Here is a 23927-nt window from a genome sequence, read left to right on the forward strand (position 1 = left end):
TGCATGTGATGACAAAGTGAATCACGGTCTAGACTGATGGATGCATAATACGAGTATTATCATGGTACGATCTTGTCATAATACTGCGAATCACGCATTGTTCTGAACTCGTCCTGAATGATTGCCAATGGCTGGGCCGCCATTCCCGGGAATGTTGACTTTTCTCCGATACATGTGCATTTACGAGTCTTGTCCTCTAAATAGTCATCATATCACTTTATCAAGTCTTGTGTGCATCATTCACCAACCCCTCCGTCGCCTTTCTCACCCCCTCCCCCAATCCCCAATCCACCCGACCAAACAACCCTAACCTTCGCATTAGCCCCATCCGATCATCCGATGACAGCATGTGGCACCTACCGTACACCCTCTTGCGAAGCGCACTAGATTTCACCTGACTCAAATGCACGGCCACGTTGCCAAAGAATCGCTCCTGGTGCCCCGGCTCCTTGCCAATCACCTTCCACAGCCCCGCCGCCTGCTCAAAGTCGTCCTCGTACAACCCGTACTGGAAATTACTCACCTGGCCCACCCACTTCTCGTGCTCGGTGAGCGTGCTCACCGTCTGGGGCGGCTGGCCGGTAAGATCCTGGTAATAGGTGATGGGCTGCAGACTGGATCCGACGTAGTTGGGGTCCGCGCCGTAGTTGTCGGAAAAGTTCATCTGGCCGTCCCGTTGGTAGGGACAGTACACGGGGGCTTTGGCCGCGTTGGTGGGGAGTTGTTGGTAGTTGGTGCCGAGTCGGTAGCGCGCGGCGTCGGGGTAGGAGAACATGCGTGCTTGGAGGACTGACTGGTTTAGCTGCATACACATAGGTGCTTGAGGGTAAGAGATATATACCTGGGTCTGCCGATGGAGCGATGCCCGGGACCATGTTGGAGGGGGAAAAGGCGGCTTGTTCGATATCGGTAAAGTAGTTCCGTGGCTAGACCCTTAGTAACAAACCACACAACATGAACTGATGGGATGGGTACTCACATTACGGTTCAACTTCATCGTCCCAATCTGTCGCAGCGGAAAATCACTATGCGGCCACACCTTGGTCATATCGAAGATATTCCATCGGTAGGTCTCCGCCTGTTCAGGCGTCATCACCTGCACGTATACCTTCCACTCGGGGTAATCTTTGCGCTCGATCACCTCGAACATATCCTGAATCAGGAAGTCCGGATTCTCCCCGGCTACCCGGACCGACTCTTCTTTGGTGAAATTTTTGATCCCTTGAGTGGTTTTGATGTGGAATTTGACATAGTTGAAGGAGCCATCCTAGACGGTTACTTCCATCCTTCTTCAATTAACAGTTGGGAACCTACTTTGAGAGTGAACTTGTAGGTATGTCCACTATACGCATTCATATGGCGCAGCGAGGCTGGCGTGCCTCGATCGCTAAACAGATGGAGAAGTTGGTGGAAGCCTTCGGGATTGCCGGCGTGGAAACTACATCGTCAGTACGAATACCAGAGACTGAATCAAACGTACTCCCAGAACTGTACCCGTTAGTATCACTCTATACACTGTCATTGGGGGCAGGGATCACCATATTCGGATCCGGCAAATGCGACTGCGGATTCCTCTTATGCGACCGATTCAACGACGGAAACTTCAACGGATCGCGAATGAAAAACACCGGCGTGTTGTTAAACACCCAGTCGAGGTTGCCCTCATCCGTGTACAGCTTCATCGCCCAGCCATGCACATCCCGGAGGGTATCGGCCGAGCCGGCCTCGGGTCCTACGGTCGAGATGCGCAGTAGCAGGGGCGTGGTTTTGCCGATCTCACTGAGGAAGCTGGCTGAGGTGATGTCGGTACAGTCGTGAGTGCAGGTAAATTCGCCGTATGCTCTGCGATCATTAGCGTTCTGTGATCATTGGTAGGTGATTGAAGGGATGGACTGACCCGGCGGCTTTGGCGTGGACCACTCTGGACATCGATTAGTGATGAATTAGTGAGGTACTGACGGGATGACATGCCGTTCGGGAATCCGCTCGCGGGCAAAATGTGCCAGCGTCTCGATGAGCTGCGTGTCCTGCATCAGAAGCAGGCCGGCATTGCCGCTGCGCAGCTGCACCGAGGTGGAATTGCTCGCGTACGGGCATCCTGGAGGGTTAGCAGGGGATACCAGGATGGCTGGGACGAGCACCTTCTGCGAGAGTGTAGTATCGTTGAGCCATGTTGCTGATTAACCGTGCGATTGACTTAATTCGAGTTGATTACCCTTGAATTGGGTCACCGATGGTTTTATATGGATCGAGTCAATTACATCATGGCTGGTCTCAAGAGACCGAACCTTATTCTTCCACGAGCAAAGATAGATTATACCACCGGCAACGCTTCCACTCGACCCGGTTTCACCAGCGTAATGCCCATCCCCGGCCTTACCTCGCCCCCCCGCTTGACCACCCCCATCACCCCCGCCCACCGTCGACCAACGCCCACGAATTCCTCCCTCAGCCCTACTCGCACCCGATCCAATCCCGGTCCCGGCTCTCTCACCCCCGTCAACTCAATCACCGCTCCGTCCTCAAAATGTAATTCCGTCCCGCGGGACAACCCCGCCAACTCAATCCCTTCGGTGGTGACATTCTCCCCGATTTGTCCGGCGGCGAGGGTTGCTCCCGGGCCAATCTTGCGGGACACTTCGCGGAGGGTTTCCACCGGCACGAGGTGGACTTGACGGAGGTTGGTGCTGGTGGGGTTGTTCTGTTGCTGAACGCTGTGTTGGACGGTTGGGCCGGCGTGGCAGTCACCTGAGACGCCGAGATTGGCGAGGAGGGTGATGGAGGGGACGGGGGTTTTGGATGGCGAGTGGGTGGTGGATTTGGAGACGGAGAGGACGCGGGGAGTAGCTCCGATGAGGGTGGTGGTGGTTGTCACAGTCGTCGACATGATGTGTAGTAATCGTTGGATTGGCAATGGGTTGTTGTTTGCTATAGCGTATATACCGTGGGTGTTGGTTTTATTGACGTAGGTATAGGATTGATTACCCCTCCTGTCTGCCGTGCCAACTCAGCGACAGGGATGGGGCCGCCATTTCTCACATCTGTGCGCCGAGGGCGGTTGTGTAGATGCAGACTGGCCAGTTGATCGGGAAGCTTGGGCAGTCACGGGGAGCTGAATTGGCGCCAGTCCAATCATTAGTCTATCGATGAATGCGCTTCTGTCGCTGTCACATGTCGGGCGGAGACTCTTCCCTTATGCTCCTTTGGTATTACTATGACGGGTCGGGGTTAACTAGAAAACATTCCAATCCCGTTGATGAATCTTCCTCCCACCCGGATCATCCCCGAAAGACTCCCCAGAGATGATCATCCAGGTTACCACGAAACCTCTTTCCTCTCGGTCCAGTCTCACCAGTTAACCCTTCACCTCGATCCCAGAATTTGCATCCATCGACGATCTCAAGGCCTTTAACGACGACGAATTCACGGACAACCCGTTTGGCATATTTTTCGGGTATCTGGCCGAGCTCTGCACCACGTACACCTCCGAGGCCTCCATCAACCGAGCGCACCAACGGAAAGCCAGCGACAGCTCTATCGCCACCGAGCTCTCCACCTCTAGTAATGAGGGGAAGCGCGAGACGGTCAGCACCGAGGCCCTCAAGATCTTGATCAAAAGTACCCTGGGGAAGATGAAAGAGGATCGATCCTTGGCTACGCCGGGCCCGGAGGGGTTGTTTCTCACATGGTCCGTACGCCGATCCCCATGCGAAGGATACGTATGTATAATGGGCAGTCTAACAGCCAGAATAGCTTCGCCGCGGAGAACCAGTTCCAGTGGGATATGGCGGGCGTCACGGACGTGGTGGTAAACGATGGGTCGGTGGGAGTTAACTTCCGAGGAAGCTTTTCGGGATCCGATCGAAGCTCTAAGGTACCGGTGGCTAGTTTGGAGGTTAGTAGCTTGGTGCTTCATACCAGCTATTCTCCTTTTCTCTCTCCCTCTATTTCGAAATCACCCTGTTTCTTTCCATCGTTTGGGTTCTGCTTCATCTCCTTTGGCATCCGTACTCGTCTAATGAAACAAAAAGTGCAAGCCACGGGATGCCGGGGGGGTCAAGCGTGGCTCTGGGGATTCAGAATCCTTCATCGCATCGGTGTTTGCCCAGGAGGTGGGTGAAATGATCGGGGGGATGATCGCCCAGAGAACCAAACTGGAATTGATCAAGCACCGGGATCAGGAGTCGTTTGTGGTCAGCATGCATGGAACGCTCTTCTATATCAGCGCGGCGTATTTCTCCCCGGAGTATATTAGATATATGGAGACCACCCGACCTGGAGAGGTCACAGATGTTGACGGGGTTCTCCTATGGGTTCGAAGATCGATCCATTTCGATCTCAAAGATGCGAATCAACGAGGACAGGCGTTGAAGTTCTTGTGGGCGTTGATCAGGTACATCGCCAGTGGAGAGGCGAGATTGAACATTGTGACGGCGGCCATTGATGCGCAGAGGGGCGTTGCAACGAATTAATCCTGCTATGGACGTTGACCACATGTGATATGGTATATAGTAAGAGAATTAGATTGAACAGGGGGTTGATCAGACGTCGTCAGCCGTCGTGGCAGCTCCTGGGAGAACTTGCAAAGCGCCGACCTTCGCCTTGCCACTCAGCAGGTATCGAAACAGCCTAGACAGAGCACGCGTAGCTTCCAGCCAATCCTTCTTGAGACATAGATTGTAGCCTCGCGTGAATTCCAGCTCGAAGGCTTCATGGTCTGAGCACCAGAAGTAATCAGCCAAGACATACTCCTGTGTAAGATATGATAGGCAGACGTTCATCCCGCGGACCAACGGTGATCTCGCCCTCTGGCCTACTACCATACTGTTTCCCGCCAATCACGTATTTAACTGTCGATGCGGAGATAGGAAACCTGTCCTTCGTTAACATTGCGAAACGAATCGACAGAACACTCCAACCTAGATACAAGAGACTGAGCGACTCACCGAATCTCCACCTCCTGCTTCACAACACTCTCCAGACGCTCATATACCGTCTGCATCAGGAGGCGTAAAAGCATGCCTTGTGTTTTGATAAGAGACCGAGCTCGGTCCCGGTCCGACCCGGACCAGCTTTTCCGGGGCAGAACAATGTCCTCTCGCATCGGCATGGCCGCGAGGTCCGGTCCTCGTGGGTCAAAGTCGGCATAGTAGGAGACGAGCTCATTGAAGAAGAACGTAAGCCTGTTGCTTCCATCCGGCCAGTCCTCCAAATACTCTTCTTCAGCTATTTCGGTGTGTTTGAATATCCAGGGGAGGAGATTCTCTACGTCTCGCTCTGGGGTAGATTAGTAGATTGTAGGAGAATGGCTGGATTTGATGGTACCTTCACGGTCGTGGCTCACGACTCGAGGAATAAGTCGGTCAACATCCACAACTCGAGAGTGGATGGTTGCTGACATGCTGAAGAGGAGACGTAAGAAATGCTGTTCATGGGTCAGCTACGAACGAGTGGATGGGTTCGCTCGTAGGTAATGGAGTCTAGAGCTCGGTCTCTGGCGGTGGGAGGAGATCGGGTACGGGTGAGGCGCACGTGATGGCCGGCTGATTCGCCTTTCTTTCATCCTGGTGGATCTCACTTCTCCATAGTAAAGTAGGCCACGACCTAGTAATGCTACTAAGATCTTTCTTATGTCAAATCGTCGCGAAGAAGTGGTACCTGAACTTACCGTTGAAACGGCTGTGCGCCCATGGACCAGATCGTCAAAGGATTTCAAGCCGCTGTGGATGAGGATTCCTTCGAGGACGGGGAAAAGATGTTAACCGCTAGATAGTTAGTGGCTGCGGTAAGCAAATCGAGGATAGGTTGGACAGTGGGAATTCAAGCTATAAAGTTAGTTGTTCGGGCTCGGGCGATGTGCTTGCCTAGCGTACTCACCTTTTGTTTACCATCTATCATCAACGTCAACATTAACTACTATCTGGATTCTCATGCAACATATTCCTCTCAATAATTATAACCCCAACCTAATATATAATACATTCCAACCCGATATGCAATAACCACAAACGACAATAACTAAAGATCCACTATCACTAAAATCACTACCCCTCTACCATCACCCCCACACCACCCTCCGAATCCTCACATTCGCAACATGCATCACCGCCACGACGGCCCTAATCTCCGGCACCCCACCCCCCGGAAACACCAAATACAACGGCTCCTCCAACTCCTCCTCCGGCCGCCACTTGTCATGATACGCCTTCTTCCCTGCCAAGGGTAACCGACCGAACGCAAACCGATACATCTTTCTCGTGACGTGTTCCAATGCACTTGGTAATCCGCTCACCTCGCCGAGTTCTTCGAATGGCTCGTATCCGATACTGAGGTAGGATACCCCTGCGGTTTTGCATAGTGCCATGGCGGCGAAGAGGAGGAGGTCCGTGGTGCCTTTTGGGGCGGTGGGGGCCGCGATGCACGGGTCGATGTGGTAGCCGGTTTTGGCGCCGAGGTAGCGCAGGGCTGCGAAGGCGATGGGTTCACCGGTGGGGGCGCGCGCGTAGATGTAGGTCATGAGGGGGGTGGTGGGGAAGAGGTTGTAGGAGGTGATGAAGGCCTGTGGGGTGGTGGAGGCGTTGCGGGTGGTGCGCCAGGTGTTGTAGATGGATTGGAGGGAGGTTTCGAGGGTGATGTCAAGGTCTTTCTTGGGGGTGGTGGGGATATAGATGTCTAGGGTGAGGTTGCCTTTGGTAGGATGGAGGAGTTGTTTGGTTTGGAGGAGGATGCGTTTTCCGGTGGTTTCGTGGAGGATGGGATTGGTGGTGGGGTTCAGGACACGTTCTTTGCCAAAGTGCAGGAGAGTCCAGGGTTGGACGGTGGCATCGGCGTAGTGGGTGAGGATAGGGCTGGCGCCGAGAAAGGCGATGCCGAGATGGTGGGCTTTGCGGTAGGTGTGGAATTCGGAGAGCAGGGCGCTGATGTCAGATGGATGGCTGATGGGGTCGCCGGAGATGATGGCCGTCTTGTGGAGGATTTTGAAGCAGAGAGCGGCGGTGTGGGTGGTGTGGAGGAAGATGGAGTAGCTGGGGTCGAGCAGGCCCATATGCGAGACTTGACTGTGTTGAGCAGCGAGACGGGTGATGGTGGAGAGGGCTTCGAGGGAGGTGTTGGGCCCGGCGAGCGTGATGATGCGGTTCGGGAGAGGGGGTGGCAGCGGGGGCTTCGGCATGGAGTCATGGCTGGTGCGGCTGGACACGATGCTTTTGATGTCGGAGGTGGAGGTGGCTGGGGAGAGGGTTCTGGTGCTGGTGCTGTGGATGCTGCTGCTGGAGTGGACAGAGGGCCATGGAGCGAGGGGGTGGTGGATGGAAACCGGACCGTCCAGACGAGCTTGGAGACGCTCGTACAGCGCTTGGCCGATGGTGTCGGCCAGCAAGACCTTGGAATTCGGCTTAGATTTCCGCTTGGGGTCCTGCTTGGGTTGCTGCTTGCAAGACTTGGATGGAGGATCAGGATTCATGTCGGTGCATAACATTGTACAGACTATCTGAGAATGTGTAGGATGTTATGAGATACAAAGTAGAAGATGCAAATATAATCCAGGTCAGACTAGGCTGCCATCAACGGATCAGCGCCATGTCTCGGAAAGGCCGTGAGGGCTGCAACGATGCCCTAGAGTCAATCTGCAGCTGTCCAACCCACGGTGGGGCCAGGACAATACCTCGGAATCAAAAGTCATGCTGAGCCAACCACCATTGGCTTATTTCGGCCTCTCATGATACTACTTGGCCTATACTAACTAGAGGCATAGATAGCTGCGCCTTCACATCGTTGCTGTCTTCTTTTTATATCATGGTCATCTCACGGCACACTCGTATGCTCGTCTCTGCAGAATATGGCTGCCTACTGGACCCTGCAAGCATCCAGGGAAAGCTTGTGCCCAAGTGGGGCGCGGGAGGAAGACTCGCTGCCATAGGCTCGGCCGGCGGTTTCCAAAGCTTAGGGGTCGCCTAGACGGACCGCGATGGGCCATGGTCAGCCCTACGCTAGGCTGGCTGCAGGGCTGCAACGGAGGCCGCGGGGGCCGCCGGATACTCCGAGTCGTATGCTGGGCCGAGATGGATAGTGAGTTATGCTGGTGTTTGCTTTTGGTGATTGGGACTATTGAGGATTTGCTAGTGGAGCTAGAGATCAGTACACTATCTGCACTATTCAACAGAACATACACCACCTGTTCAGCGGTTCCACTCACTCGGTTAGTAACAGACATTCCATGTAAATATATACACCGCAGTCAAGACATTGGAGACAGCACCACCACACGTCCTTTCAGGCTTTTCCTTTTCAAATACGTAACTCTCGGAACCCCCTTCGGAATGTTCCATCCACGTGATATACGTCATGAATTTTCACATCAACCGTGACTATTTAATCTGCAGCTGCATCTACATCCACATCCACCAATCACTAACCCATCATCACCATGCCCCTCCGTCTCCCCAACCCCCTCACCCTACAAACACAAACCCCAACCCGCCTCCTCAGCACCAAACCAACCCTCACCCCCACCCCCAAAAATGAACAATTCAATCTCCTCCCCGCCACACCCCGCGACAGCCCCTCTATAACCGACGTCTTCCTCCACTCCTTCTCCGACCCCTTCAGCCGGCGCATGTTCCCCCTCACCAACGACGTCCGCAACTGGTGGGTGGACCACTTCCGCACCGAGATCCAATCCACCACCTCTGCCTGTGCCTCGACCCCCCGCACTGCATTCCTGAAAGTCACGACCGCAGACGGTGTAGTGGCCGCCTTCGCCAAGTGGAAGTTACCTACCCCCAAGACCCCAGAGGAGAGTATTGGTAAAGTTGGTCAAGGAGCGACGGTGTGGCCGCCCAGCGCGGACGCGGACCTCTGTACGCGGTTTTTTGCCCTCATGGAGAGTGAGAAGGGGCGGGTGATGGGGGGGAGGGAGTTTTTTTGTACGTTTATTTCTATTCCTTTTCCTTATTTGGTAGGTAGGGCTGTAGCTGATTGTGACGATGGTAGATCTCGATATGCTCGGCACCTTACCTGAATACAACGGCCAGGGCATCGGATCCCGGCTGCTACGCTGGGGGTTGGAGCGGGCGGATGCAGCGGGGGTGGAGACGTTTCTGTCGTCGACGCCGCAGGGTCGCGGGCTGTATGAGCGGTATGGGTTTCGGGTGGTAAGGGAGTTTGAGGTCGTGCCGGGGTATTGGCAGGCGTCGATGGTGCGGGATCGGGTCTGAAGATGTATTACTAGTTGTGTACTATATGGTATATGTATGGAGTATCAGGATGAGCCAAGTGTAATATCAGCCGTGTACTACGGAGAAGACGAATCCTACTGTCACGGATTTGGGTGCAGTTGGTTCGTATGTTCAGGAAATCTTCTGTAAAAGACTAGTGATACTGATTCGTATACTCCCAGTTGATTTCAACGATACTTTCGACGTTCGGTGGATCTGGGCCGGGAATCTGTTTCTTCTGTGTAGTCATGGCCTGGCTTGTTAGATCTATTGGAATATATGAATATCGAGTACATGATACAGGAAGATGATGCCATGATCAAAGCTCCCTATGAACATAACACAGCGCCAAGGGTGAGCGGAGTAATTGGTCCATCACCAGACTCCAACCTCAAGCTAGGCTCTCTTCTGAACGCTCTTCCATCCTAGACCCCAACTAAATAGAAACGCCCCCCCCCCCCCCCCCCCCCCCCCGCCGTTCCAGCAACCATATAGAACACATGCTGAATCGCATCATTATAAGCGATAACCACCCCATCTAGACTAGCATGCGGGATCACAGATCGCAGTCCAGATACCCCAGCCGACGTCACTTCCGAAACCGAAACGTCCGGTGCGTAGATGGGGAGAAGGGTTGCAAGACCGGTGTTGAACACTGTGCTCGCGAAGGAAAGCCACAGTGCTCCCCCGAAGTTCTGGCAGAAATAGAGAAAGGCCATGCTGGTGGAGATTTTGGAGGGAGGCAGATTGTTTTGCGACGGCTATGAGGGGCTGGTTGGTTCGCTGGGTTAGTAATATTGGTCAAAGAATCGGTCTGGGTACAGAGTACCGATACCATTTGAAGAGCACAACCGCGCCCCACCCCGGCGATGATTTGATACCCGATCCATTTCCCCATGCTGGTATGCGGAGTGAAGAGACTCATCAGTCCAGATCCGATGGCGGTTAAGACGGTTCCCGTAACTGCCGAGGGCAGGTAATAACCAAGCCGGGTGACTTGAACGCATTAGTTACTCACTCATGAGGTGGAACAGAATGGCGAGACATACCCGCATACTAATGAGCCAAGCTCGAAAAGAGCGATGAAGGCCATATATGTATACTATGATATTGTTGGTTTCAGGAGGTAGTGTGTAGGCTGATCGCAACTACCTTGACATTAAACCGAGAATATAACTTGCCTGACATAGGCTGGAGAGTACAAGCTTGGAGACAGTGAGTAATCTTCACACACAGTGAAGGAGACTTAGGAGGATAATCTACTTACCTTGTTAATAAATACGCACTTCCGTACCAACCAACGCCCGCAGTAGAGTGAAAGTCGCTCATGATTTTAGGGATTGCCTTTTTTTTTTTTTTTTTTTTTTTTTTTTTTTTTTTTTTTCAAAATGCGAGTCTACATGATAAACTTAGGTGACTCAGCCAGAGGTAATTACTCACCGTTGCGATTATGGACATATCAAGCATGACAAGCAAAGCGATCGCAATAACCGCAATGATAACCAAGGCCAATTTAACTCCGGAGAGATATTCGAGTTCGACTTCATCTTCATGACCCACGGCAGGGTTACCCTGACTGCTGTTGTCGGGCTGTGAGCTTCTCGCTTCTCTCAAGACATCGTCTCCCTGATCGAATCGGGCCTAGAATTCATTCCGCCTGGTTCTTTCTCAAGATGCAGCGTCGGGTCATCGATCGCAATGGTTAAAGTAAAAGGGTGATTTTGCTGACTGATGGCGGGCTATCGTGGGCTGAGCGGAGAAGATCCATATGAAAAGAAGTGTCTGAACTGGAGAATGGGTGGGGGATGGGGGTTTCACCCTTTTGACTGGAGCCTAGAACGGAAAGGGGATGGCATGGGTATGATACTTTTTTGGGCTTAACCAACTTATTAAAACCCGGCCCATGGTCAACTGATTTCAGTACACCCAGATTTGTTCAATAGTACTGCCTCTGCTCAAAAGGCCTAGCGCAGCTACATGACCTGCTTTTATTACTGCGCTTGATAAAGAAACTAGTACCTGATTTGATTATACTCTGTTTTGAGTTTATTTGAGCTTCTATAAGGTTTGTGAGATCATAAGTCTATTTCTTGTATAAATAGCTATCTCTAGAATTTAATATATAGGACTCTATAAATAAACTGTGATCCGAATCTATTAACCATCCAGTCCTGGCCTGTAATAAAGATGAGGTGGTTGTATGGAGTAAGCGATCGACCCCGATTCAGGCGCCGCATACGAGCTGAGTGATTCGGACCTCGCCACGATCAAGCCCATCGACTATGACGATCCGGCCACGGATATTTCGGGGCCGTGAAGCTATTCAGCCACCGAAAACGAATTCGAGCATGCGTTGCCATCCTCGAAAAAAGCCCCCCAACCCGATCAATCTCTGGCGAATGGGGCCCCTCAAAAACAGCGCTACTGGGTGACAACCACCACGATCGAACACAAACGAATCGGCGCCAGTATCCAACAGCCCAGCGGGACGATTGTTAATACCGGCGGCGGAACCTTTGATTCCAAAGTCGTTCTCACGGGCATCGATCCCGTGACGTACACACTGGACGACCTCACGCTGGAACGAGAGGATACCGCCGATGGCAGTTTCGAAGGCGATCGAGCAAACGGGACTTGGGATCAGGACAACTATTATCTTACCATGAGCAAATTTGGACTCCAGCAAGCGGAGTTCCGCAGCTATAATGGTAGCTCAGATGCTTCCCTGAAATACTCGACTGCCTCGTTCTGCAAATCCCTTCCTTGCACTCTGTTCTATTATTGGCTGATGGGCTCGATCGATTTGGCAATCATGGCACTTTCTACACAGGCTACACGGATGATTACAACGTTCTCAAGATCCAGGACCATCAGTATGCCGGCTGAAGCGATTGTCTTTCAAATGTGGGGAGTTCGTTGGTTTATTTGTGCTCATTTTATAGTCTGGCAATCTTCACTACCAACTTGCTCATCGAAGGGCCATATTCTGCCGTAGAAGTTCCCTCGGAGTACTTGGATTCCTACAGCGAAAGCATCTGCAGTGATCCAGTGTGTATATCTCATAATCTCATATAGACGACGGCTCGTCGGGAATATTGATTCTGAATCCCTATGCTGAAGCATCCTGTCCAGACCACAACTTTCAGATACCCTGCTAAACTATGTTCAGCCTCGTGGGTATTAGGCAACTATAATCAATTTAATACACGGAAATGGGTATCATACTAGTAGCCTTCTGCAGTAACGATGTATGTTCGAGCCACGTCAGCAGTTGGGGCCCTCCCAATGGTGAAGGCATCCAGCCAACCACGGCAGATCGGCTCAGCCCTACAGGGCGACCGCCCCACCCATCCCAATCCGGCCCAAGATTCCCATTCCTCTTTTTGGGACTTTCTCCCCCTTCTTTTCTCCCCAGCTTCTGCTCTTCTTCTGCTGTCTCTTCTTCTTATTCTTCTTCTTCTTCCTCCATGGTGGTCCAATTCTCCTCACTCCCACCACCATGTCCGCTCCCTCCCCGATCCCAAAGCTCCTCCGCGAGTCGAGCGACCTCACCATCACCTCCACCTCCCACATCTCCCCCAGCAACACCAGCGTGTCCTTCATCCGTTCCCACCGCCGTTCCTGCAACCCCTTCACCCGGTCCCAGCCCCGACTACACCTCACCCAACAACCACTCTTCCGCAACTCCCTCCTCGCCGGCGTCGGCTTCCTCGAACTCGCCAATGCCGCCGATTTCGCCGCCAACGTCTGGAACCAAATCCCCGTCCCCCGATACGCCATGATCCTCATGGCCATCGGCGGCCCCGTCGCCCTGCTGATCACCCTCGTCGCCGCCCGTGACCTCTACCTCAGCTACCAAAACGTGCAACTCCTGCGCCAGGAGCGCCAGCACCTCCACCACCTCGTCGCCGCCTCCCCCTCCGCCCACACCACCCTCATCCTCAAATCCCGCCTCAGCGTCAACTTCCGCGAACTCGGCACCGAACTCGTCGACCGCATCCTCATGGACGCGCTCATGGGCTTCGGCGCGCTCCTCGTCGGCACCGGCACCCTCATGGCCATCTGGGGCGCCAACCACCGCGTCTACCACGCCAGTAACCTCCTCTCCGGATACATCGGCAACGGACTAGCGGCAGCATTCGGCGTCGTGAACTCCATCTGGTCGGGCTATCTCGTCCTTCGCTTCCAACGCCACTACCACGCATGCATGTCCTCCCATTCCACCCCCACCACCACCACCACCCCAAACCCACTCGACATCCACAACGACTACGACCTCGACATCTCCCTCTTCAAAGATCCTCTCCGCCTCCGCTTCCGCGGTCTCCAATGGCACGCCGTCGTCAACGGCATCAACGGCATCGTCGCCGGCGCCGCCAGTCTCGTCACCGCAACCATGTGGTACGGCTACGTAGTTCTCATCCCGTGCATCATCAGCCTCATCGCGTGTAATTGGTTCTGGAGGGTGCGATTGGGGTATGATCGTCCTTTACTTACTTCTCCCATACCACCAACCACCACCACCACCACCACCAACCACCCCTACGAACCAACCGACCCCAACTCCGACCTCGAAGAAACCAACCTCCTCACCGACCTCGCAACAACCACCCACATCCACCGCACCCTCACCTCCCCGTATCCCATCCTCCCCCGCACCATCCTCAACCCTGCCTCCCTCCAATCCACCCTCACCTTCATCACCCGCAACGGCATGTTCGAGAACTTCTGCGTCTGGGTGAATGAGACCCTCCCGGGTGGTGTCGAAGACGTCCTGAATATCCCTCCTACCACAGCCCCCTCCAATCCTCACCCTCACCCTGATCCTCTACCAAATCCAAATACAACTACAAATACAAATACAAATACCCCTCCTCCTCCCTCCCAAACCGAACCCTCAGAACCCGACCCCGAGAAAGACGAACCACCCCAAGAAGAAAACAACATGGTTGTACTAACACCAACCACCTTCCTCACCCACGCAAAACCCGATCCCCTATTAACCACCATGAACGAATACCTCAATCGCTTCGCCAAACGGGCCATCGCGTATCGCGAACGTTGGTTGCTGGAGGTGGTGGGGTGTGCGGTTTATGAGTCTCACCTATCATCGAAGTCATCTTTATCTGGGGATGAGGGGGGGAGGGAGGGTTCGTGATGGATGGTTTGTTTTTTGTTGGATTGGGGATAATTGGGATGGATGGTGGATGGTGGAAGGATGTGCGGGACACAGTGGGAGGGATAGTGTGCTGGGCACAATGATTATGGTATATTAGGATGAGATGGGTGGATGCATGCGAGCGTGCATTAGGGGGTGGGAATGGGTTATATGCTGGCATAGACTACTACTCTGATAGAAGGATATAGTAGTAGATAGATGAGGTGAAGTAATATAGTTAGTTAATATTAATGAAAACATACTATATCCCATATTCATGGATCATCAAATTTACATCACTACTTCGTATGTTCCACTCTCCGGAAGCTCAGTCCGCCGTACGATCACTCCACCATATATACAGGCGCCTTCACCAGTACATTCATCGGTCCTCGTCCTCGCACCTCCGCCGTCACAAACGACGCAAACCGGATCCGTCCCGGGCCCCGTTCGCGCTCTTCCACCACCCGCGGCTCCCCCGTCGGCGCTGACGGGCCTGGCCGTCGTCCCATCAGCGAGCTAAATACCGATCGCATGCGCTGCTCCCGCGGTGGCGGACCTGACTCACCTCCCTCGTCCGTCTCCTCAGTTCCTCCCTCGCCGCGCTCCAGCTCGACGGACCCGCTGGATTCCGCCCGCACATGGGTCAGCGGCGGCAGCCCCGTCTCCACCTTCATCGTCCCCTCCTGGACTACGGTCCCCGGGGGAATGTACTCGACGCACACGTCACGCGACTCTAGTGGGATCTTCTCGGCAATGCCCACCGCGTTCTCCACAATCATCCGCGCGCCGTTGTCCAGCCCCGGCGGCGGAGGCTCGTGCAGGTGCGCCACCAGTGTGGCCACCAGGCTGCTGATCAGCTGGTCAATGAGCTTCGCCCGGTACTCGTCCGCCTGCGGGCCCTGGAGGTTCGTGAGCCCATCCAGCGTTGTACGACGCCAGTTGGAGATCCGTGCGATCTCGTTCTCTTTGTCTTCCTCCGTGCATGTCTTGACCTGCTGCCGGCGCAAATTCATCTCAATGCTCTTGAGCTGGCGGCTGAACGTGGGCTCCAGCGCCGGGTGAAAGTACCGCTCGAACAGCTCCTCCACCAACCACCGGCTCATCACGGCCCGGCCGATCGCCGTCATCTCCTTGGTGCCGGTGGTATGCGCGTCGTCATTGACATACCCATTGAGCCACGACGGCAGGGTCGCCCAATCCTTGCGAACAGCAAAGGCCAGGTCCTTGATGGCCCCGTCCAGGCGACCGAATCGGTTGGCATACTCGTTATCGTCCAACACCGTGCGGGACACTGCCATACGCTGGTGGGCTACAGTATTCTGCAGATGTTGCACCTGCGCTTCCTTTTCAAAGTAGTATCGCTTGACCTTGGAGTATTTGGCCTCTGTTTCGATTAGTCTTCGCCTTCCATGATAGCAGCTCACTTACGAAGTTCGTCATGCTTCTGAACTAATGCCCGCACATCAATCTCGCTCGCTTCCTCGCGAGGCTCACGTCGTCCGTCACGGGAAATCGGCGTGTTCCGCCCTGGCTCCGGAGCAGACGGTCCAGGGTTCCGGAAGCCAGCTTCCGGATAAGGGCCATGCCCCTGGGCCGGAGACTGACCCGCGGGCGCAGATGGACGTTCGGACATGCCACTCGCCACGGTGTCAGGATGAACAGGGAGTGGGCGCAATGGTGATGGAGGCCCGATGGATTGGCGGGAAGAGGGTCGAGCACCGACCGTGGGGTCCAATTGAGGCTGTGTTGGGGCCAGGTCGGCGGGCGGTCGGGACGGCTCCACCGGTGAGGGACGGGGAACCAGGTCGAGCAGACCGCTGTCAGTGTTGGCTCGTTGGATGGAAGGATGCGGTGAACGAGGAGCTCGGGTGTCGAGAGCTGGTCCTGTGCTCGGCGGCATCGGTGATCGGTCTTCAGACCGTGACGGCGGCGGCTGCGGCTGTGGTTGGGGTGGAGGTTGGGTCCGCGGCTGGGGCTGAAACGGAGCGTCTGCTGCACTCCGAGTCGGCGTCTGAGCTTGGGACTGGGGCGGAGGCTGTGCTCCCGGCTGAAGCTGGGGCGGCAGCGGCTGCTGCTGCTGCTGTTGTTGCGGTGGGGGTTGACGGGGCGGCTGAGGAACCTTGGGCCACGGGGCGTCTAATTCATGCTCCCTCGACCAGGCCGTGGTCGGGCGATGTTCCGACGTGGTGTCTATCGACAACGGTCGCTGTTGTTTTGAGTTTGGTCGACCGGTGATCTTCTTCACCGATCGGCTGCGCGGGAGAATGGATTGGTCGCGAGCGTTGGCCGACGAGTGGAGGGAGAATAGACTGCGACGGGACTTGCGAGGTTCGGGCTCCACGGGCTGCAGTGGCTCGTCTGGTAGAGGCCACGACTGATGGGGAGGGTCAGCATCGAGGATGGGTGCAGGGGCGGCTGCAAGTACCGGAGAGTCGTCGCTGTTGTTGCCTCGAGGGCTGCTGGTATGCCGCTGGCTCTTGGAGCGGCGCAGAGGGTAATGAGCAGGATGGTGCGCCTGGGGGAGATTATTGCTGCTGCTATTGTTGTGGTTGAACAGAGGTGTCGCGGTCGGCGTCGAGGTAATGGTGGTATTGGATGGAGGGGCTGTTGGAGTATTGGTGACAGGCACCGGAGGCAGAGGCTCGCGGGAGGTGGAGACGGAGAAACGACGGTCGAGATCGTCCGGGTCGTTGGGGTAGACGCCAGGGGTGGCCGCTGGCAGGTGCTCGACAGATCGGAATGCAGATGCGGCAGCAGACGGCTTGTGCTTGCGGCGGAAGAGGGGCATGGAGATGGTGATGGGAGAGAGGAGGGGAGGGGAGGGGAGGGGGAGGAGAAAAGGGAAAGGAAATGCAGGTGAGAAGTGCGTTGGCGATGGAAGGATGAGATGAGACAAGCCATCAAACATAAAGAAAGGCACGATTGGGTCCGGGCGGCCACCCGCGGGACAGGCGCCTCCCCATTGGCGCTCTGGCTTTCCCCGGCAGGGCTGGTGCTTACGCTTCACTACACTGGCGAGTTGCTACTAAGGACGCCGTCGGTCGCGTTCAGGCAAAGATCAATCCCGCCCCATCCTTCGTGGTTACAGCAGATCCACCATGCAGTCAATGATCATATTCATGTCATGTTTCATGTACAAGATGTCTACCCAGTAGCATCCGATTATCATGTACAAACTCCCCGTCTTCGGCTTCCTCTAGCACACACCGTGAGTCTTGCCATGCTTGCCCTGCAGCGAATGGGTCTCGTTCTTGTAGTGGTGGTGCACATGCTTGGCCTTGTGCGAGTTGGTCGAGTGCTCCTGAACGTGCCTGCTTTCGTCAGTCTCGCTCTCCAAACCGAGTCACCAAAACTTACTTAGTGTACCGCTCCAGCATCGTCTTGTCCATATCGCCCAGCGTCTTCAGCGCCAGCTTGATGTCCGCCAGCAGCGCATCGCATCGGCTCTTGGTGAAGTCCTCGCGCACCACCACCCGCATCAGCTTCAGCGAGTTGCTGTTGGGCGCCATCGTGTACGCCGGCACGATCCATCCGCGCTCACGCAGCTGGTGCGCAATCGCAAACTCATCGAACTGCGTGTCGCGCTCCGCGGGCAGACGGAACGCCACCAACGGCAGTCCCTTACCACGGCGCTGGTTCATGATCACGAAGCCCTGCTTCTCCAGCTCCTCCGCCAGGTAGTCCGCAATGCGCGTGATGTTCAACATGATCGACCGGTAGCCCCGCTTGCCCAGGCGAATCATCTGGTAGTACTGTCCAATGACCTGCGACGCGCCCTTGGAGAAGTTCAGCGTGAAGCTGGCCTGCTCCGCACCCAGGTAGTTGATGTTGAAGATCAGCTCCTTGGGCAGGTACTCGGGCGAGCGCCACACCACCCAGCCGACACCGGGGTAGACCAGACCGTACTTGTGGCCGGACACGTTGATCGACACCACCTTCTCCAGACGGAAGTCCCACTTCAACTCGGGGTTGACGAAAGGAGCGACGAAACCACCACTGGCGGCATCGACGTGGATGGGGCAGTCAATGCCACGCTCGATCAGGAGGTCGTTGATGGCCTTGACGTCCTCATACTCACCAGTGTAGGTGGTACCCAGGATGGCGCAGATACCAATGGTGTTCTCGTCCACCAGGTCCACGGCCTGCTGGGGGTCGATCACGTAGCGATCTTCCGTGCAGAAGACGTAACGCTCCTCCACGTCAAAGTAGCGGGCGGCCTTCTCCCAGCACACCTGGACGGCACTGTTCATGACAATGTTCGGCCGGGAGTAGTCCTTACCCTCCGCCTTGCGCTTGTTCTGCCAACGTCTCTTCATGGCCAAGGTGCCCAGCATGATCGCCTCGGAAGAACCGATGGTGGAAGTGCCCATGGGGTGGTCCTCCTCACTGTCGGTGGGGGCGTTGAACAGACGGGCAATCATGTTCACACAACGGTTCTGGATCTCGGCGGACTGGGGGTATTCCTCGTAGTCGATGAAGTTCTTGCTGAACGACTCGGTCATGAGCTTCTCAACTTCCTCTTCCTACTCGAATTAGCATTGGCAGACGGATGCCATTGGATGGGAAGCATACCATGTAGGTGGTCACGAAACTCGCAAGGCTATCCAACAATTAGCCCACCATCCAGTCTTACGATCGGGAAACCTACTTGAGCATGGGGTTACCATCCAGGCTCAGCTCATCCTTGATCATACGGTAGGCCACCTCGCGAGGCATCTCCCGCTCCGGCATCTCAGTCGAGGGCAGCTGCTCCGTAGCGAAGCGGGTGCCGTAGACGCTGGAGTAAAAGCCATCCTCCTCAGTAGACTCGAGCTTGATCGAGTCAACCCGTTCAAGGGTCTTGTCGATCTCGCTGTCGCGCTTAACCTTGGCAAGATGAACCATTGTGTAGAGTGAGATAGGTGAATTAGAGAATTGAGAGAAAGAAAGATGCGGACAGGAAAAACAACAGAAAAAAGGAGGAGCAGTGAAGTAAATAAAGGGAGGGGGCCACCTCGTCCCACGAGAATCAGCCAGCCCTCCAGGCAATTAGCTCGGTATTGTCCCCCCCTCCTGCCCTGGTCTGCCGCATCATCCGTCAGCTCAGGCAACACACGGGTGGAAGAAACCGCCCACGAGTGGCTGTTGTCCTCAGCCCCAGGGGGCGTGGCGGCCAGTCATGAAGCCCCTTTCCAGCAGCTCAGACATGGCCCTAATTCCTAGAACGCCCATCACGAAGGACGACGGAGGACGAGTGGGTAGACGGGCCCCTCCCCCCTCCTCGTTTGGCTGGGTGGGCGAATCACCACGAGCCAACCAGGAACGAAGCGCTAAAAGCTTTAAGGAAAGCTTGGCCTGGATCGGTCGACAGCCGGTGGAAATTGTCTCAGCCACGATGGGAATGGGGACAAGATGGAGCCTGATTCACCAGCAGGTCCGAAAGAGGGGGAAACGAGGACGAAGGGGAGACGCGAATTCCCTCATCGTGGGGCGGCAAGTGGAGGGGTGACGGAGGGATCGGCCAGGCGAGTGATATCATGGGCTACTAGCCGATCTTGATCCCCTTTCTTGGAATCCGGTTGGAGTCAAGAAGGATAGCCAAGTGGGGGAGAAGAACGTCGAAGGGAATCGTTGTGGTCCTGGAAGGGTACTTGGAAGAGAAGCTATTGATTTAGGATGGACGATGGAGGGGTTCAGCGCCACCGCATCAATACTACAAGTACGGACAGTACTGAGTACAGTGACAGAAGCCGACAGCGTACTGCGTATCAAGGCTAACCCGAAGCGACCCGGAGACGCTCTTCCGATCCCGATCCCTCTGCGGCGGAAATGGCGGTGAATTGCGGGCTCGCAACGATGTGTTGTCCGAACTAGCAGTGATCGAGTTAGATGGCCTCTATACTATCGTTCGACTAGTATCTACGTTGTCAGTTGTCATGTCACCTGTCACTATCGTAGCCACCTGGCCATAGATAACTACAACAGCCAACCCTTGATAGCCTCCGGAAGCCACAAAATAATCAATCGTCGCATTTCCCCTCCATTACCATTAAACCAGTACTTACAGCATCCCATTCTCGGCTAGACATGAACATGAACATGAAACACATGTGCTTACAACATCCCAGTCAGAAAGCCCAGCCCAATCCGTGTGGTATCCCGTCCCGTCCATTCATATCGTACACCCGCCATCCATCGTCATATAGGGGCGTTATCTCTGGTATATTTCTGCCTAGGTTGCGTTGTTTCCCTTGTTTTCCTTTTTTGTTTAGAGGTTTTGCTTTTTTTATATCCGTCGCTCCATGCAACCATTCATATGGGGTATCAGCAATACGGGCTTTTTGGTCGGCATCCACCACCAAAAAGCCAAAAGATCGATCCGGATCGGAAATCCATCCGGTAGCTAAGGGCACAAAACAGGGCAACGCTTAGTTCTTGTCGCCCTTGACCTTGCGCTTGAGCCAGGTCCAGAGTCCGCTCTTGCGCTTCTCCGCCTTGCTGCTCACTTCCGACTTGGTCCTCTCGGGGGCCTTGTTGGCCTCACCCTTGGCAGTATCCTTGGCCTGCTCAACAGTCGACTTGCCCTCGGCGGGTTTCGGGGCAGCTTGAGCGGCCTCGGGTTTGCTCTCTTCGGCAGTCTTAGTAGCAGAGGCACCCTCCGGTTGGGGCGCCGAGGGCTTGGTCTCTGAAGGCTTGGCCTCTTCGGCCTTCTTGACTGCAGCGCCTTCCTCTTTAGGAGCCTCCGAAGCGGCTTGAGTCGCTTGGGGCGCGGCCTCCGGCTTGGTGTCCTTGATCGTGGAAGGAACAACACTTTGGTGCTTTTCCGGCGCTTGTTCCTTCGCCTCCTGGGGCTTGTCTTCCGCTGCCTTCACGGGCTGTTTCGCCTCGGCGGACTCGACAGCGGACTTCTCGGCCGTCTTGTCCGCCGCATCCTTACCCATCGCAGAGGGGTTTGTGATGCTGGTGGGAACGACTGAGACGGGTTCACTGTCTGCGGCTGCGGTCGGGGCCTTGGTGGCCGTCGCTGACTCCGCCTGTGTTACCTCACCGGCCGTCGGCTTGACTTCACCGGTGCTCTCGGCTACAACAGAGGTGGGAGCTCCAGAGGGAGCAATAGCCTCAGCAGTCTCAGGCTTTGCGGAAACCTCCACTGGGGCGACAGCAGTGGTGTCGGCTGCGCTTGTCTCAGCCGCCTGGGCCTCGGTTGCGCTGGATGGAACTTCAACAACCTTTTCGTTGGTGGCATCGGTAGCCTGAGGCGCGGTGCTGGATGTAGCTCCAGCGGCCTTGCTGGCGTCATTGTCCGCCGCAGCAAGCCCTGGGACCTCCAAGTCCTTGGACGCCTCATCCGAAGCACCAGCACCAAGTCCGGGAACAACTTGGGGCTGCACAGTTGTCCCACTGGGAACCTCAACCTTGTCGGCAATCGCATCCTTCTCGATGGCAGTGTCTTGCTCGTCTTCCACCTTGGGCATCTTGTGGGGCTTGTGGTTTTCCTCCTTCGTGAAGAGGCTGCTTTCGTATGGTCGCTTCACGTGGGCGTCGGCGTGGGTCTCCGGGGCGTTGTCTTTAACTGGCAGAGAGGTGGCTGCCACCTCGGTAGGGGAAGGCAATACAGCTGTTGGAAAGCAGGGGTTAGACGTGTCCCTGATACTCAACATGCGCGCTCTTGGGTTCGACTTACTCGTTCCCTCTTCCACCTTCTCGTCCTGGGAGATCGGCGCCTTCTGCGCAGCATCTTCTACGACGCTCTCATCCACCTTGGGGAACGAGGTGCTGACCGCATTCGAGGCTGCCTCGGTGAAATTGATCGGAAGAGCGGCCGAGGGGATCTCAGTGGTAATGTTGGGAACAACAGTCTCGGATGTCGCAGGAGCTGCAGCGACAGTTTCAGGAACATCGGGCTTGGTGACGGTCTCGGGTACAGTCACCCCAGCGCCAGCAACTTCAGCGGCGACGGCGTCACTATCGCTCTTGGTAACTGTTTCAGGAACGATGGTCTCGGGTGCAGTCACCCCAGCATCAGCAGCTTCAGCAGCGACTTCGCTGTCGTCCTTGGTGACAGTTTCAGGAATGACGGCCGTGGGTGCAGACACGCCAGTGTCATCTTCAGCGACGGCTTCAACATTGCTCTCGCTCTTGGAGGCCGTTTCGGGGACGACGGGCTCGGATACTGTAGTCACTGCGGCGCCTGCTTCGGTAGCAACAGTTTCGGGTTCGCCGTCGCTCTTGGTGATGGTTTCCTCGACCTCGTTGGCGGGGGCGCTGTGTGGAGGTACAACGGTCAGTGTGCGAAACACAGATGCGATCAAGGAAGCAACCGCACAATTTCAAATTTCTTGCAATTGAGGGGTGCCACTCACACATTGTTGGGGACATCGGCGGGCTTCTTAGCAGCACCACCACCGCTCTTCTTTCCCTTACTCTTGCTCTTTCCTCCTTTCTTGGGCATTGTGGACGATCAACCTATTCGGCTGCGAAATTGTTAGACCCTGGCGATGACGACAACGACTCGAACCAGCTGCAGAGGGCGAGACTTACGGTCTGTGCGGACGGAATGGGCTCGAATCGTGGATGCGAATCGACGAAGTCGTGCGATTTGGGGAATGGGGATTAAGAAGTCGGGCTGGAGAGGTGGGAAGTTAGGGGCGGGTTGGTCTGGTATGTTGCCCTGTGGCCCTGTGGCCCTTTCCGACTGCCTAATCGATTCGGGGAACGTTAATCCGGCGCAATTCGGGCCACGCGGGATCGCCCAACAGCTTGAAACGCTCTCAACCGCACACGGAGGAGCCAGTCAATGCGCCGTAGACTCGTAGCGTAGAGCCCGGAGGGTCGAGGCTCGAGGAGAAACAATAGTAGGCTGGTACGAGCGGGGGAATCCAAAGCGAGGCAATGGTCACGCCGCGGTCACATGCGGTCAAGGGGAGTCAATTGGAAGGGACACCAGGACCGCGGGTCCAAATATGGATGGGATACTAGCATTGCATGTATTGAGAAGAGCGTCGCGGATGGTCATTTTCGCAGCGATTGCGCTGGGCGACAATTGACTCCCTACACGGCTCGCTCGTCTTCGCAACACTGCTCTCAGCCAGAACTGCTGACCACCCTTAATGTTGTTGCTACTTCGCACCAGACCGCACCCAGCGCTTGCAGCTGCTTGCGGCGTCTACAGGGATGGTAGTTACGAAGCGTCTGCCCTTCATCGAGCAGTGGGAGTCGGCGCACATCCCCCCTGATTCCGGCGACTCGGGACTGTACCTGCAGATGGCTTGTCTTAACAGGCCGCATTAAGTGGACTAATCCTGACGATGGCAGGCGATCCATCCCGCCAAGCGGGGCCTTTGTTTATCCGAGGCCCCTGCCGTACAAGGCAAGGTATCACTTGTCTGCTCCCGACCGGGGCCCAGAGGACAATGTCTTTATGACGGACTGCTGGCTAATGCCGTGTCAACCGTGCAGAATCTCTTCAGCGCTCACAGAAGCTGAAACTGTTAACGAGTTCCCAACGGTATGCCGTATACACAGCTGAGAATCCAACCACGTCCCTTGTGACCGTATCCGATCGGGACGAA

At 55.3% G+C, this 23927-nt stretch overlaps 11 protein-coding genes across 11 annotated transcripts; 4 read left to right on the forward strand and 7 right to left on the reverse strand.

Moving 5' to 3' along the window:
• Positions 1–220: 220 nt before the first annotated feature.
• On the reverse strand, positions 221–2380 carry BO80DRAFT_491617 (catalase; the record flags this gene model as incomplete). The annotated part of the gene is made up of 10 exons (XM_025723710.1): positions 2142–2380; positions 1972–2098; positions 1898–1921; positions 1539–1842; positions 1481–1488; positions 1315–1438; positions 980–1267; positions 842–926; positions 361–789; positions 221–306 (listed from the first exon to the last, which is right to left on the reverse strand). The coding sequence occupies exons 1-10, from the start codon at positions 2170–2172 to the stop codon at positions 221–223; spliced, it is 1506 nt and encodes a 501-aa protein (XP_025578202.1). The 5' UTR covers positions 2173–2380.
• BO80DRAFT_487652 (MOSC domain-containing protein) lies at positions 2315–3121 on the reverse strand (the record flags this gene model as incomplete). Its single annotated transcript, XM_025723556.1, has 1 exon — positions 2315–3121. Exon 1 carries the CDS (start codon positions 2885–2887, stop codon positions 2315–2317), a length of 573 nt encoding a protein of 190 aa, XP_025578203.1. The 5' UTR covers positions 2888–3121.
• A 98-nt stretch (positions 3122–3219) lies between these two features.
• On the forward strand, positions 3220–4537 carry BO80DRAFT_422792 (uncharacterized protein). Its single transcript, XM_025718897.1, has 3 exons — positions 3220–3688; positions 3754–3895; positions 4032–4537. The coding sequence occupies exons 1-3, from the start codon at positions 3633–3635 to the stop codon at positions 4470–4472; spliced, it is 639 nt and encodes a 212-aa protein (XP_025578204.1). The 5' UTR covers positions 3220–3632; the 3' UTR covers positions 4473–4537.
• Positions 4538–4603: 66 nt separating this feature from the next.
• On the reverse strand, positions 4604–5726 carry BO80DRAFT_273401 (uncharacterized protein). Its single transcript, XM_025714852.1, has 4 exons — positions 5669–5726; positions 5326–5623; positions 4947–5277; positions 4604–4873 (listed from the first exon to the last, which is right to left on the reverse strand). Exons 2-4 carry the CDS (start codon positions 5399–5401, stop codon positions 4735–4737), a joined length of 546 nt encoding a protein of 181 aa, XP_025578205.1. The 5' UTR covers positions 5402–5623; positions 5669–5726; the 3' UTR covers positions 4604–4734.
• ergS lies at positions 5727–7637 on the reverse strand. The gene is made up of 2 exons (XM_025714851.1): positions 5878–7637; positions 5727–5825 (listed from the first exon to the last, which is right to left on the reverse strand). The coding sequence occupies exon 1, from the start codon at positions 7475–7477 to the stop codon at positions 6059–6061; it is 1419 nt and encodes a 472-aa protein (XP_025578206.1). The 5' UTR covers positions 7478–7637; the 3' UTR covers positions 5727–5825; positions 5878–6058.
• Positions 7638–8264: 627 nt separating this feature from the next.
• Positions 8265–9982, forward strand: BO80DRAFT_500170 (GNAT family N-acetyltransferase; the record flags this gene model as incomplete). The annotated part of the gene is made up of 5 exons (XM_025724221.1): positions 8265–8924; positions 8992–9152; positions 9264–9341; positions 9519–9569; positions 9758–9982. Exons 1-5 carry the CDS (start codon positions 8426–8428, stop codon positions 9980–9982), a joined length of 1014 nt encoding a protein of 337 aa, XP_025578207.1. The 5' UTR covers positions 8265–8425.
• A 1428-nt stretch (positions 9983–11410) lies between these two features.
• On the forward strand, positions 11411–12340 carry BO80DRAFT_273445 (uncharacterized protein). Its single transcript, XM_025714853.1, has one exon. The coding sequence runs from the start codon at positions 11878–11880 to the stop codon at positions 12208–12210; it is 333 nt and encodes a 110-aa protein (XP_025578208.1). The 5' UTR covers positions 11411–11877; the 3' UTR covers positions 12211–12340.
• A 304-nt stretch (positions 12341–12644) lies between these two features.
• Positions 12645–14605, forward strand: BO80DRAFT_422793 (uncharacterized protein). The gene has a single exon (XM_025718898.1). The coding sequence runs from the start codon at positions 12715–12717 to the stop codon at positions 14371–14373; it is 1659 nt and encodes a 552-aa protein (XP_025578209.1). The 5' UTR covers positions 12645–12714; the 3' UTR covers positions 14374–14605.
• On the reverse strand, positions 14606–17240 carry BO80DRAFT_376148 (uncharacterized protein). Its single transcript, XM_025716649.1, has 3 exons — positions 16802–17240; positions 15805–16750; positions 14606–15760 (listed from the first exon to the last, which is right to left on the reverse strand). Exons 1-3 carry the CDS (start codon positions 17162–17164, stop codon positions 14718–14720), a joined length of 2352 nt encoding a protein of 783 aa, XP_025578210.1. The 5' UTR covers positions 17165–17240; the 3' UTR covers positions 14606–14717.
• Positions 17241–17572: 332 nt separating this feature from the next.
• On the reverse strand, positions 17573–19260 carry BO80DRAFT_348878 (glutamate decarboxylase; the record flags this gene model as incomplete). The annotated part of the gene is made up of 4 exons (XM_025715478.1): positions 17573–17687; positions 17734–18899; positions 18949–18976; positions 19025–19260. The coding sequence occupies 4 exons, from the start codon at positions 19258–19260 to the stop codon at positions 17573–17575; spliced, it is 1545 nt and encodes a 514-aa protein (XP_025578211.1).
• A 1351-nt stretch (positions 19261–20611) lies between these two features.
• On the reverse strand, positions 20612–23070 carry BO80DRAFT_273594 (uncharacterized protein). The gene is made up of 4 exons (XM_025714854.1): positions 22897–23070; positions 22719–22829; positions 22040–22620; positions 20612–21973 (listed from the first exon to the last, which is right to left on the reverse strand). The coding sequence occupies exons 2-4, from the start codon at positions 22805–22807 to the stop codon at positions 20784–20786; spliced, it is 1860 nt and encodes a 619-aa protein (XP_025578212.1). The 5' UTR covers positions 22808–22829; positions 22897–23070; the 3' UTR covers positions 20612–20783.
• Positions 23071–23927: the final 857 nt, after the last annotated feature.

This window comes from Aspergillus ibericus (assembly GCF_003184845.1).
Source record: "Aspergillus ibericus CBS 121593 unplaced genomic scaffold BO80scaffold_8, whole genome shotgun sequence".
NCBI classification, from domain to species: Eukaryota; Fungi; Ascomycota; class Eurotiomycetes; order Eurotiales; family Aspergillaceae; genus Aspergillus; species Aspergillus ibericus.

Excerpts from the sequence above, each read along its gene's own strand:
- BO80DRAFT_422793 (XM_025718898.1), top strand. The coding sequence starts at position 12,715 with ATGTCCGCTCCCTCCCCGATCCCAAAGCTCCTCCGCGAGTCGAGCGAC.
- BO80DRAFT_422792 (XM_025718897.1), top strand. The coding sequence starts at position 3,633 with ATGAAAGAGGATCGATCCTTGGCTACGCCGGGCCCGGAGGGGTTGTTT. Across the intron at positions 3,689-3,753 it reads GAGGGGTTGTTTCTCACATG|CTTCGCCGCGGAGAACCAGT; the intron begins GTCCGTACGCCG and ends CAGCCAGAATAG. Across the intron at positions 3,896-4,031 it reads TACCGGTGGCTAGTTTGGAG|TGCAAGCCACGGGATGCCGG; the intron begins GTTAGTAGCTTG and ends TGAAACAAAAAG.
- BO80DRAFT_273401 (XM_025714852.1), bottom strand. The coding sequence starts at position 5,401 with ATGTCAGCAACCATCCACTCTCGAGTTGTGGATGTTGACCGACTTATT. Across the intron at positions 5,278-5,325 it reads CGTGAGCCACGACCGTGAAG|AGCGAGACGTAGAGAATCTC; the intron begins GTACCATCAAAT and ends AATCTACCCCAG. Across the intron at positions 4,874-4,946 it reads AAGCAGGAGGTGGAGATTCG|GTTTCCTATCTCCGCATCGA; the intron begins GTGAGTCGCTCA and ends AACGAAGGACAG.
- BO80DRAFT_376148 (XM_025716649.1), bottom strand. The coding sequence starts at position 17,164 with ATGCCCCTCTTCCGCCGCAAGCACAAGCCGTCTGCTGCCGCATCTGCA. Across the intron at positions 16,751-16,801 it reads ACAACAGCGACGACTCTCCG|TCGTGGCCTCTACCAGACGA; the intron begins GTACTTGCAGCC and ends CCTCCCCATCAG. Across the intron at positions 15,761-15,804 it reads TCAGAAGCATGACGAACTTC|AGGCCAAATACTCCAAGGTC; the intron begins GTAAGTGAGCTG and ends TAATCGAAACAG.
- ergS (XM_025714851.1), bottom strand. The coding sequence starts at position 7,477 with ATGTTATGCACCGACATGAATCCTGATCCTCCATCCAAGTCTTGCAAG.
- BO80DRAFT_273594 (XM_025714854.1), bottom strand. The coding sequence starts at position 22,807 with ATGCCCAAGAAAGGAGGAAAGAGCAAGAGTAAGGGAAAGAAGAGCGGT. Across the intron at positions 22,621-22,718 it reads GCCGATGTCCCCAACAATGT|CGCCCCCGCCAACGAGGTCG; the intron begins GTGAGTGGCACC and ends ACCTCCACACAG. Across the intron at positions 21,974-22,039 it reads GAAGGTGGAAGAGGGAACGA|CTGTATTGCCTTCCCCTACC; the intron begins GTAAGTCGAACC and ends GCTTTCCAACAG.
- BO80DRAFT_273445 (XM_025714853.1), top strand. The coding sequence starts at position 11,878 with ATGAGCAAATTTGGACTCCAGCAAGCGGAGTTCCGCAGCTATAATGGT.